General features: G+C 42.8%; 1 protein-coding gene across 6 annotated transcripts in view; it reads left to right on the forward strand.

Moving 5' to 3' along the window:
- The first annotated feature begins 1,043 nt into the window (after window positions 1-1,043).
- The window catches only part of clcn2a (chloride channel, voltage-sensitive 2a), a 47,990-nt gene continuing 35,949 nt past the window's right edge, over window positions 1,044-13,084 (forward strand). For 3 of the 6 annotated variants that reach the window (XM_019262197.2, XM_019262199.2, XM_019262200.2), the window contains exon 1: window positions 6,458-7,206. In XM_019262197.2, the coding sequence (XP_019117742.1) occupies window positions 7,156-7,206 (51 nt within the window). In that variant the 5' untranslated portion in view covers window positions 6,458-7,155. Of the gene's footprint in view, window positions 1,115-2,651; window positions 3,366-6,457; window positions 7,207-13,084 lie in introns of those variants that run through there. The other 3 variants (XM_019262198.1, XM_019262201.1, XM_019262202.2) reach the window with 3 other exon arrangements.

Below are 13,084 nucleotides of genomic sequence, written 5' to 3' on the forward strand. Positions count from 1 at the left end.
TTACTTATAGAAACACACAAAAACTAATTCTTGCCAACAGAAATCCACAAATGAACTTCACAATTTTAGGATATTATGTAAAACATGGATCACAGGACATTCTTTTTGCACTCTGTCTCACTGGGAAAGTATGCACTGCTATCTTCTTTTTGTCCTGAGGAAGGAAGGCTTGGGGTCACACAACATAACATCATAACATCACACTCCCAGGGCACAGCTATTCCAGAAAGCCAGAGATTTATGAGAAACCAGGATATTTCCACACCAGAGGAAACTGATAATGCGTCTAATTCAGATTCAAACCAGAAAGAGAGGAGCCTATCAACACGTTTTCACTCACTTTGTGTGAATGTTTATCAGCACACTGATTAATTTTACTTGGCCTGGCTATTTCTGTGTGAGTGAAGAAGACAGATGGAGGTTTGATTTGGTTATCTGCAGGTCAAAAGGCAAACACGTTAAAGTCAGTGAAACGTCCTGAGAAGCCCAGGTTGTTTCAGAAGTCTATAATAATGTATATTCAGGATCTTTTTATGATCGTATGTATCCAAGCCATCCACAAACTTCTGAAGCCACATTTAGAGTGATTTTCACTAACAAATCACCAAATCCGGTGCTTACTGGGAGTGCTTGCGTGTTTGTTTGCATGCAGTTTATCACTGTGACAGCTTCTTACACTCAGCTGAAGGTGTACGACAATGAGCAGGTAGTTGTTGATGTTGTTCTCCAGTCTCTGCATTAGCGAAGCGGCACATCCTGGCTGGCTCTGGGCCCTCACAACCTTCACACTTTCAATAAGAAGCCTCAAGGATGCAGCTATATCTCCTCTCTTCTCCTGATGCTGGGGTAACACACACACAGAAAGAAAGGTAATATGTTTTTGAGGATATTATTAAGGGCAGGATAAACAGTAAGTAAGCAAGTAAGAGCTCCTCTGTGGTAGAGGATTTTGGACATGTGCTAACATACTGATTTGTTTTTCCAAGATGCTACATGAAGCTCGGTGCAGGGTAGCTGAACTGGTGTGGAGAAGGTTGTGGAGCCATTACAGTTACTCTGCAAGGGACAACACATGGAAGAGACAGATGACGACAGACAGACTGACTGGAGACAGGTAACAACACACAGACAGGAGGATTCGATATAGCAGGAGAAAGAGAGGCAGACACAGTCATATCCTCACCAGTGCACTCTCGATCTCTGCCACAATATTCATAGCCCTCCTGGCGCCTTTATTACACATAAATCGTATGGGTTTGGTCTCAGCATCCCACACCTCAGAGGCTACCATACAGAGCAGCAGGAAACCTGGATGAATACATAAACATACATATTGAAGCTGAAGCACCATCAGCCACTTTGCTCAGCTGAAAAATCCTGATAAGTCAAACTTTTAAGGCTCTCTACTCACTGCTTAACGCCATGCCCTGCTTGGCCGCTCCTGTTGAGTCCACATTTGTTCCATTAAGAAATGTGCCAGGTGGAAAAAGCCCTGTGTCCACCGTAGAGGAGCAGCGTGTCCTTTTTGTCTTCTCACCCCTTGATTTCCCACCTTCTCATTCAGTAGTGGGAAGTGCAAGTGTTATCTATCTGAGAGCAGGATGAGCTCCAGCTTCCCAGCTGCACAGCATAACAAAATGTTATAGACCGAAAATGGTATTTCATTGATATTAGCTGGACTGTTTTTTTGCCTCTCGTGTTCAGGGGAACAGCATGCTTGCTGACAAAAAGGTTAATGATTTATTATTGTGAAAGACTCGATTTACACAGCTGACATCAAATCCATTCACTACTGCTGCAGGCTATTTACCTTTTGTCAAGGTTTTCTTTACCCAATAAAGGTAGAGGCTTGGGTTCAGAATAATCAGGAACTTGGTGTCTGGTGGAACTACACTGCCCACACTCAGTGGGTGTGTGTGTTTAAACTACGTGTGGGTGTGTGTATTCTGACTTTATCTGACATAATGTGTGTGTGTTTTTTTACTCTTTTAGGCACCCACAATCCCAGGAGAGGGATTAGTAGAAGGATGTTAATGTACCAGCAAGCTAGATTAGTTTAATATTTTGTGCCAAACATTTGTTTTGTAATTTTTTTTAAAATAATATTAACATTTAAATTTAGACTTATCTGCTCCATTTATTCTTATGGGCATGTGGTCTTTGCAAGGAGGACAAGGTGAAATCACTGCCAACATGATTAACCATCCGAGGATCGTTTAATAGCTTTTTTCTTTTTTTCGCTGTATTTATCACCCAGGGGGAGAGGTGAACAAGCGGTCTCCACCCGGACACGTTGCAATCATCCATCGGGTCCTATTGCCTGTGGGGCGCAGCTGGAAGACGCGGTGTAGCTTCAATTCAATTGCCATGTGGGGGGTTGAGGAGGTATAATAGCTGTCAAAGGCTTCGATAAGAGAAAACATGGGGGAATGCACCATTCATCTTCATTTCAGACACACGTGTCCACCCTTCATCACTCCAGCCTGGACAGTGACTGAGCCCCTGTCCTCTCTTATTTGCCCCCAAGCTGCCATGATCAAGGCGCATGACGTCTAATATTAGACCCTAAAGTGTGTGCGTATGTGTGTTGTCACATACAAGGAGAGATAGAGACTGGGTGCAGGAAAAAGAGAGGGGGGGGGGGGGGGGGGGGGGAGAGGGAGAGCATGAACAATCAACACATGTTTTCTTTTTCCCCCCTCCAAGCCTCCTCCTATCTTTGCAGACAATCACGCCGCCGGTAATTAAGACGAATGTGCGCCGCGGCTCCGCAGATAATGACCGGAGCGCCTGGATTTCTGCACACAAGGAGAAAACTGCGGGCCATGGCACTGGCGGTACCCGCATTGCATCACGGACACGACACCCGGTATCCCGCTGTCTCCCTCCCACCTCAACTAGAGCCGATGAGGAGACTGTAGCGTCTTATCACAGAGTTTCTTTGGCTCACAATCCCATGCAGCCGCGCTCTCAGACGGCTGGCTGTTGTCGCTCCTGGTCTCCAAAGCCAGCCAGCAGCTGCCTGTTCCGCTGTGCGCTGCTCTGGAGGCGCAAAACCGGCAATTACGCGCCGTGCTGACAACTTTGGCGCGGTGCTGTATGGATTGCGCATCAGCAACAGGCCGGTCTGTAGGATATACTGAGATTTCCCTGGGGTGAAGTGTGATCCCGGCTAGTGATCTGCTTCCCGATCGCATCATCGATTAAGCGTGCGCTGCAACCTGTAGCTGTGTGCCCTTTTTTTGTTATTATTTCAGTCATCGTTCCGCTAAGGCGCAATGGAGGAGAACACCTGACGGTTTTGAATCCGTAGCCCGAGGAGGAGATAAGAAAAAAAGAGGAGGAAAGCAGACTCAGGGGAAACCGTAAGTATCCTGCGTCCTGACAAGATGGATCACTGTCTCCTTTCTCTTTCCAAAGTGTCAAAACCGTGTGTGTCTACCGAACTTTGACCATATCTGGCTCAAGGGCAAATGGTAATGGAAGGTCTGATTGTGTTGTTGTGTATTTGCTGGTTTTGTGGTGCGTTTTGTGGTTTTTGCCGAGACAGCCATAGCAAACAATGACAATAGAGAAACTTGCCACACAAAACAAAAAGGGGTACAGGTGGTTGCATATCGTAATGTTGCGCATCAAAGACTCAAGGTCCTTGTATTACTGTAGATGAATTGCAGTAAAAATCTAAATAAAAAAAAAAAAAAAAAAAAAAAAAAAAAAACACATTAATTTTTACTGTTACTTTTAGGCTCATTACTTAAAAAAAAAAAAATGATAGGTGTGAAGTTGTCTGGGATTTTTCTTCTGATTTCTCTAAATTCAAAAAAATAACTTTTCCTACAATGACACAGAATTTATTATTACACTAAATCAAACCTTCACTTCACCATCCTAAATGCCTTAAACTATTTTTATAGGTCTGGAAAATCCATGCCATTTTCTTATCATGTGGACGTTGAACCACTGATCTTTCTCTTCACTGTCACGCAGGATGGGAGACATGTTGTTTTTCCTCTTGTATTTTGGCACCAAACTGGCCTCCGTGCAGGAATGGGTGGTATATTTCAAATTTAAAGAATCCTGTGGAGATGGAGAGATGTGGGTCAGTGTGCTGGTGCTCGGGGCTGCAGAGCACCCAGTTCCTCTGCTACCGGGGCCACACCACCCCTGTCTGTCTGTGGCTGCCAGTTCACTGATAAAATGAAGTTGGTGACGCTCTTTACCCTCAGCTACCCGAGAGAGAGGGACGATGTGACTGCAGGCTGTAAAGGCCCATGGTGCATATTAACCTGAACAGCATGAATGATGAGATTTATGAATGAAAACATATTTGTGGGTGTATGCAACCCCCCTCAAATCCCTCAGTGGTCTCAGAGGCCCTGGCTCATTCTGGTGCCTGTGGTCCAGTGCTTTGAACTGGTTGCCTTGCCAACAACCAATCAGCTTCAGTCTTATGCAGGACTGTTTTATCTGTCAGAGGCTTTGACTCCCAGAGGAATTAAGTCTTTTAACCTGTAAAGGATCAGTGAGTTTGATGTTCAAATGCATGCTGGCCTGTGGCCAGTTAAATTGTTTAATGTGATGCCATTGATATATCTTGAATTCATTAGTGACCCGCTGTTTTGGTGCTAGAGTTTCAAAACAATGCTAGGAATAGGGAAGGTAAACGTATCTGCTTTGGCATGTGAAAGTTCTGAACCTCCTGAATTTCCCATCCAACTGAAGGCATAACGACAAACATGAGGGATGTTTGGCTCCTGACAAGACAGCAGTGAGTCCTTGGAACAGTGGTTATCTTTCAGGTGTGAGTCTCACTTGGCACTGCATCTTTCCACGCTGTAGATTCCACTGCCAGTGAGTAGCACCTCCGCAAATCCCTTTAGCGAAAGCCCAAAGATACAATACATGTGTCATCTGAGGAAAGGAAATAATGTGACAGAATCTTCATGTGCGAACTGGATGAAATCTCTTCTTCTGTAAACATACAAGTCAGCTTTATGAGCCTCAACTGTGATTGTTGTAGTGCCCATGAGCACGGCGCTTAGCTGTGAAATGCTTCCTTGTAGGGCTGTTTGGCAGCCAATACTAGAAGACTGTGGTTCCCCTGTTTGAAATACACTTGAATATGACGCAATGCATAAATCTGTAGTGATTAATTAAGTGTTTTACTAAGGTGTTGGTCCATGATGAACCTGTAGCGCAGCTTCAGTGCTGCTTTGCATATGGCTCTCTGAACTCTTTTGATGATCATAGTGGAGAGCCAGTTCTAAGATATCTGTCCACAATCTGGAGTCTGTGAAGACCAGTGCATGTAATTCACATCATTTTCATACTCATTCATTGACTCTTTGTGACCTGTGGCTGGGAGGATTTGCTGGAAGAGACCACTTCAGTGGAGAATGATGAAAGCCAAGAAAAAAGCCTAGAGAAAAAGAAAGCGAGAAAGTAAATATGAGTCAATTGTTTCAATTTTCTTTCTTTTTGTTGTCACTCATGCATTCATTTATCATTTATATTGTACCCTGAATGCACTGAGAATTTATTGCATCCATCCTTCAAAAAGGGTTACTGTCATTTCAGTTTAGATTGCATCGTAATGAGAATGATTTTTACTTTATTTTATGAGTTTTTTTTAAAGTCTGAGAAAATAACCCTGATGATGTAAACACATTCACTTGCATTATGGGAAATATAAGATACAGTTTCTGGAGCTTGAGCCCAGCGCCTGTTTCGTCCAATGAAGTTCCTCGCCTGATACAAACATCGAAAACGTTTTCTAGCTTTACTTCGTGGTTATGCAACCGACTCAATATGCACAGCAGTGTCTATGATGATGTCACCGATTTTTAAATCATCGACTTGAGGAAAGTTTTACAAATATAAAACCTCCATGGCTTAAAAATTCATAATAGAAGGAGTCATGTATATGTCAAGTATATGTCCTTTTTTTTTGCAGTTGGAGGTGTCCTGTCAAGAGTCTCACAGGCGACTTTTATAGTGGTGGTCTATGGAGAAAATGATTTTAGGAAGGCAGCTAAATTTTTATCTGCAATACCTCAAGTGGCCACTGGGCAAAATTGGAAGCAAGGCTGAGCAGTGACATCATATCCAGGTCTTATACTATACATCCATCAGCCTGACCCATAGCACCCCAGTTTCAGAGTGTATTGAATACCACTGAATTTTAACAGGCCTGAAAACCTCTTCTTCCCGGCAGTCTAAAACGCTTGTGGTACAAATGCTAACACAGCCCCGGTGTTCTGAGCTCCAGGCAGCCCGGCTAACAAACTGAACTAACAGCAGCTATAGTTAATATCAGTTCACTGTCCATCAGGAAACTCTGTAAGCAGCCGAAAAGGGAAATCACAAAACATTTTCTACATTAAATTGGATCCAGTTTCACCAAAATCTGAGAAATATTTGGTTGTGTGCGTGATGTATTGTATTCATACATAAATAATGTACTAATGGCAGCCAGAGATGCTCAGACACCTTTCTTTATCCCCTCACTAAAGGAAAAGCCTGTTATGGTGCTGTTGTAAAGATTTCTTTATGACATGGACAGAGCCATATATCCGCCTAACACAGCCTCACCCTTGTGAATTACTCATCACACTTGGTCCATCCAGTGATGACTCAAATCAGGAGCAAAGGACTGTTCAGAAATACCACGCAAGAATTTAAATTAATTCATTAATTATGCAAACAACCACATATTACACCTGAACACACCACCGCATATAATTTTTAATTTTTTTTTAATCCCGAACATTATCAAGTCCGGTAACTCCAAGAGAGAGGCAGCAGCACAGAGTGGAGGAGGGAGGCGGTGTTTTGCAGTCAAACCGCAACAGCGCTGCTGCGAGACGACATCCAGCTACAGCTGCTCTCATCTGGCACACACACACACACATATCCACACACACACACGCACACACACGCACGCACCGCGGCGGCGCTTTGCATCATGCGGGAGGGCTCATCATGATAAGGAACCTGTTACACACGCTGCACATGTGATGGCAGGCAGCCGCGCCGAGTCGCCCTCCTCATCTTCCTCCATCACCTCCTCCTCCTCCTCCTCCTCCACCGCACATTAATTAGCGGGCGATTTACACTCCTGAGGGTCTCGGGTGTCTTAATGAGGATATTGCGGCAATGGTGAAGGACAAGGCCGAAAACCGGACGCTTCAGTATCAGCAAACTTTGGTGAGTTTCAGATGAGGTCATAGATTAACGTCATGTGTCGGTGTATGTTGGTGTTGCTGTGCAGCTGCCGGTTGCTGTGTCCTGTGTAAGGACAGAGAGGAGAGACTGTGTGTGTGTGACTGTGAGTTTTTTTTTATTGAATATTCCCATGTATAAATCTCAAATAAAATAGTCTTTTTATTGGCTTTTGTCCTGCTTTCTTTTAAGTTTCTGTTCACTATCACCCCCCTATTCCCATTCACCGTTCATTCACCTTGATCCACAGGTGTTGCATCACTCTCAGTCTCTGCCTGGCCCACCATCCATAATTAATTCTTATCAATTCAGATTTCAAACCGTGTCAGATTAATTTGTCTCACCTGAAGAAATGCACGTATGGCTATCCCTGATCACTTTATGTACGGACTAATGGGTCATTATTAAGATGTTAATATCCTTGAAATATAAGATTAGAGTCTCCCTCAGCACACTGAGCTCTAATATATTTTGCTCACGTCCTGTGTCTTCCTTATCTCCTTCTTATTCTCTCGCAGATCTTGTCCCTCCTCGTGCCCCCTCTATCTATTCCTGTGTCATCTTCCCCTCACTCCTTCCTGTTTGCTAGAGCAGCCCCTTCTACTTATGAATCAAAAAGTGGAGTGTTTCTGAATATTAATTGCCTCATGCACCAGTTTTCCCCCACTCGTGTCATTGCAGGACTGACAGTGATCCCCTGGAGCGCTTCACACAGATATATATTCAGATATTCAGGCACACAGAGAGACGCACAGGCAGGCGAACCAGTGGCTTACAGTGTCCTTCCACCCTGATTTGTATGCCTGAGACTTCCTTTTCTCCCTTCCCTCTCTCCGCACGATGTGTCGGTCGGTCCGTCTTCCTGCAGCTGTGTCAGGACCGAGTGGTACAGAGGTGTTTTTTTTTTTTCTCTGATCTTGTTGGTGTGAGGATCGATGCTGCGCTGTTTGTCTCAGTGTAAAGATCAATAGTAATGTAAAATGGCAATCGGTGTCTCTGAGGATTGGAACGTGCCGTCTGCCCCCTCCCTCTCTGCTGACCACAGCGCTCAGATCAATGACTTTATCATTTACTCTCAGCATATCGGTCTATTATCCAAAAATAGATACCTCTGTGTGTGTGTGAGAGAGAGAGAGTGAGTGTTTCTGCACATGAGAGCAATTGTGCAGCTCGTGTCCAGTTACTTTCTGGGTACAAAGTGGCAGCACTATTCATCAAAAACCTCAAAAAACTGACTGACACGTAGAGATAGATATCAACCACACATTTAAATCAGATATGTGAAGGCTCACAGAGTTTCTCAACGATGTGGCTGTGGTCTAAAATTGGATTTTAATGTTGACAAAAGGATGCTCTGTGTTTTATTGTTTGCCGTTCACTGGAGGATTTTCAGTCATGTGGTTGCTCGAGTTTTGGCAGCCAGAGTACCACGGGTGCCGTAGCAGGACTGAGCAGATGACACAGAGCAGATAGAGAATAATAGAGATCTGTCTGATAACTTCTCCAGGAGGGCGAAGCGGCACAGAAATGTCATCTCTTCATTCACAGCTACTGTGCTAAAAAAAAGAAAGGGAAAAAAAAAACACAGTTCCCTCCAGTATTTATATATTCGTGACAATCTTTTTTATGGAATCAGCAGCTGATTGACTGTAGTGTGTTTTCCAAGACGATGGAGCAAAACCAACCCTTCAATTTATGGCTCCTGTTGGTGCTCGAGTTTTACAGTCAGTGAGCATTTTCTGTGACAACCCATTAGGATAAATTGTGGTGGGGTATTATAAACGTATTATATAAATGAGCTAAGGACTAAATAATTGATAATTACATTCCAAGTGGCCATGATTACATTTCTCTCTGTGCAAAATCAACCATAAAGAAAATAGTTATTTGATATGTAAATGATATCCATCGCGTACAGCGGCACTGATGCTGCATTTTCATCCGATGCACCAAAAAGATTTCCTAGAAAGCACTAACCTCATGCTGAACTCATGATTTAAAGGGGGATAGTGAAAAAGGGAATAAACAAGCTATTTATAACCATGAAAATATTCTCAAGTCGAGCAGAGTGCACAACTTAGGAGGCAGATGTTTTTTTACGGGTCCTGTGTGGAGATGCAGGAGACATGCTTTGAGCGATCGACTGACAATTGGATAGCAACCAGGGTTTGGTTCATGGGTCACTGACTTCTACAACTGCTGTCAGATGCATTGCATGCTGGGACAGCGGGCAGTGGTTGTTTGCCTCTCATGGGATGGAGAGATGGAGCAGGTAAAGCAGTAAAGAAGATGCAGGTCAGAGACCGAAAAGAGTGGTGCAGCCTCCAATCTGAAGCTTTTTCAAAAGATTTTTTTTCTTCCAGTGATGTGGGAGGTCTGGATGTGTCACAGGGTTTTGTGTGTGTGTGTGTGTGTGTGTGTGGGCTACATAGGTCTTGCATTCAGTGGTTGTGTGTACTGCACCTACGCAAATGTACCTGCCCACACAATGGTGCTTAAATGAGCGTGTGTTAACTCTCTGTCAGAGCACGTGCTAGAGACGGCATGTTCATGTCCTTCCAGCGGCGCGAAGCCTTGAGGATTTGGCTGCTGCAGAGATCGAAGCCATCATCCACCTGAAGTGGAAAAGCCACCTCCCCACACCTCCCTTCCCCTCAGCCTCTCCCCGCCCCTCACTCCAACCCTCGCCACAGGGCACTGCAGCACCGCGGAAAAACAATATGCACAGTGCAAACAAGCTGCGGGTCTTTCTAAATATATGCATATATGTGTTTTGAGCAAACCTGCTGCACTGACTGTCAAGACACAATGCGGAAAAGATCACATTTTTACTCGACCGTGTGTCTGTGGTTGATAAATATTTAAAGCAATGCTACTGCAACAAAAATGTATGTAAAAATACACAAATAGTGGTGCAGGAGAGGAAAACACAGTCTTATATTCCCTCACTGACAGAGAATTTGAAGGAAAAATGCAAAATATGTTTGCAGGATGGATACATTTTGCACATACAACATATTTGAAGCATACAGCATTCCTACACAGAATCTCAGTCAGAAAGCGCGCCGCCCTGTTTGCCTCGTTTCTTCTATTTGGTAATGTTTGTTGTAAAGTGTCAAAGACCAGTTGGATTGGCAAATGTGAGCATGCTGTTTGCAGTTTGCAGTCACATCACTTTGAAGGCTTTTGAAATTACACAGTGTTACTGTACAAACTGACTACCATTTGGCGCAGCTACTTTGAGAAGTTTATGGAGAAAACTCACATATTTGTCGATCATACATATATCTCTGTTTCTCAGCATCTTTCTCTCCCTCTGTTGCTGTTACACACACACACACACACACACACACACACACACACACATAAAAGCGCTGTCTCTTCAGGGGGGTCTAGTTCCTCATAGTCAGCATTTTATCTGTTCACCCACACAGAGGCTGGCGTAAGTCCACTTCAGGTCCTGTCACTTCCAAATAGCGCTGTTACCTGCACACCATTGAACGGATCACTGCAGAGGCTGCAGACAGAAAAAAAAAATCTATTTTAATTCATTTGACTGTTAAAGCAGAACACACTTACTGTCCTGTGCAGAGCTACATTTAAAAAAAATGGCCTAGCTGCCATTTAGAGAAGACATTATACTCGATTATAAAAACCCCTCAGAGGATGAAGGGCCTAATCATTTGTAATAGCATTACATTACTTGACAAACCCAAAATTAATACGTAGTATTGTGAAATAAACAGCAGTGGAAGAAGCACTGAGATCTTTAGTGTATGTAAAAGTAAGGAAGTATTATCAATAACAAACACAGTAAAAGTATTCCCGTGATGAACTGGCGACTTGTCCAGTATGTACCTCTGGCCCAAAGCCAGCTGGGATCGAATCCAGCCCCCTGTGATCATGATAAGAATAAGCAGTTACTGAAAACTGATGGATGGATACACATTAAAAGTATTCCTCCTGCAGAATGGCCCTTTATTTGGAGTATTACATATGATATTATTGTCGTATTATTGCTGACTACTGTTGGTATTGATGCATTAGCAGGTAAGCAGTACTTCAACGCTGAAGTGTGGAGTAATTTGAATGCTTTATACACTGCAGGGTAGTTTATTCTATAACAATTCATTATATTTAACAAAGTTACAATATATATTTTAATGGAAGTAATTGTTGGCCAGAGCTGTTAGCTGGGGCTACCACCATTATTCTCATCACTGATTAATCTGTGCAGAATTATTTCATGAAAAATCATCAACAAAGTGTCAAAAAATAGTGAGTTTATTCATTTTAATTTTAATTAATTTTATTATCATATAAGACAAAGAGCTGGAAAATGGAGCCAGAAAATGATTAAATATAATTAAAACGATTAATCAGGTTTCAGGTTTAAAAGAGGAACCAGTGAGCTCAGTGTAAAGTGTGTAACAGATGGAGATGAGCTAACTATGTAAAATACAAAAATACTATAAAAGTTTAGGTAAAAAAGTATAATATAAAAATATAAATCTGCATATAATACAAAAAAATACTAAAAACAGAATACACAATATACTGAAACAGATTATGACATATATGTTTGAATCTACTATACATCACTTATTATCAATTATTAAAATAGTCTGCAGTTAATTAAAAGTTGACTATTTTCTTCTGAAATAGAGCCACGGTGGCTCAGGAGGTAGAGCGGGTAATCCATTTAATGGCAGAGTTGGTGGTTTGATGTTAAAGTGTCCTTGAGCAAGACGCTGTGATGGAAGGCGCTGCCATCAGTGTGTGCCTGTGAATGAGTGAACGAGAGGCAGAGTTGGTAACAGCAGTGTGTAACTGAAATGTAGTGGAGTGTAGAAAACTGAAAACTTCAAATTACAGTACTTAAGATTTAAATCACCACAGGACAGCAAGAGTCATCTTTAAAAGCCACAGACAGACTCTCTCAGTTTGTCTTTTATCTCTCCGCTCTGACTGCTTTTTTTAAACCTGTTGCAAACGTAATCTCTGTGGATGAGTGTCATTATGTACACGACACCAACTGCTCACCCCTCAAGTCTTTTTCTGACAAGAAGCTTGACATCATCTGCCATCACCGCGTCCTCCAGCCCTCCCCCATTTGTTCTACTAACATGATCGGTGTGTGTGTGTGTGTGTGTGTTGGTGTATTTTGTCTGGGTTTCACACACGTGCACAGGTCTGCTTCGACACCATCAAGGTTTTTCATATTTATTTCACTGTCTGTGTTTGTGTGTGAGAGAGCGCTCTGACTCATAGGTAACTCTTCTAAAAGCAGCCTCCGCTACCTATATTAATGCAAATGTAGACAGCCCGATGAGTCAAATTTGTCACTTCCTCCTCTAATTCAATTTTCAATCTTGTCCCCGGAGGGTTCAGGACTCCGATTAGCCCGAGTGCTTTAGTCCTTCTGTTATTCATCAGTACACACTCGCGCATTTAACTAATCACAACGTCACAACAGCATATAGGAGTCTAAGGGTTTAAAGGGATTAAAATCATCTTATGAATATGTATTAATAAAAAGTTTTAGATGTTCAAGCCTTCATCATCAGAGTGTCTTTGTCAAATATTGCCCTTGCTGACGCCTCACAATGATTAAATTATCCCGCGGGGCCTTGGGAATTGCTGAATAATAAAGAACTTTTTATCTCATCTGTTGTGCTAGGCTTGCACATGGTCTGACTCAGAAAGGTGGCAAAGTGAGTGATGTAGCAGTAAAGTGGGGGGTCTTCTCTGCAGTACAGAGTTGGTGGACATGTTGTGCTCTCTCCATGTCACTGGAAAGTTTTCAATCTTGTAAGTGAACCTGAATGACAAGTAGACTTGTACAGTGAAATGTAATTGCTAT

Source organism: Larimichthys crocea, chromosome II, assembly GCF_000972845.2.
Source record: "Larimichthys crocea isolate SSNF chromosome II, L_crocea_2.0, whole genome shotgun sequence".
Lineage (NCBI taxonomy): Eukaryota > Metazoa > Chordata > Actinopteri > Sciaenidae > Larimichthys > Larimichthys crocea.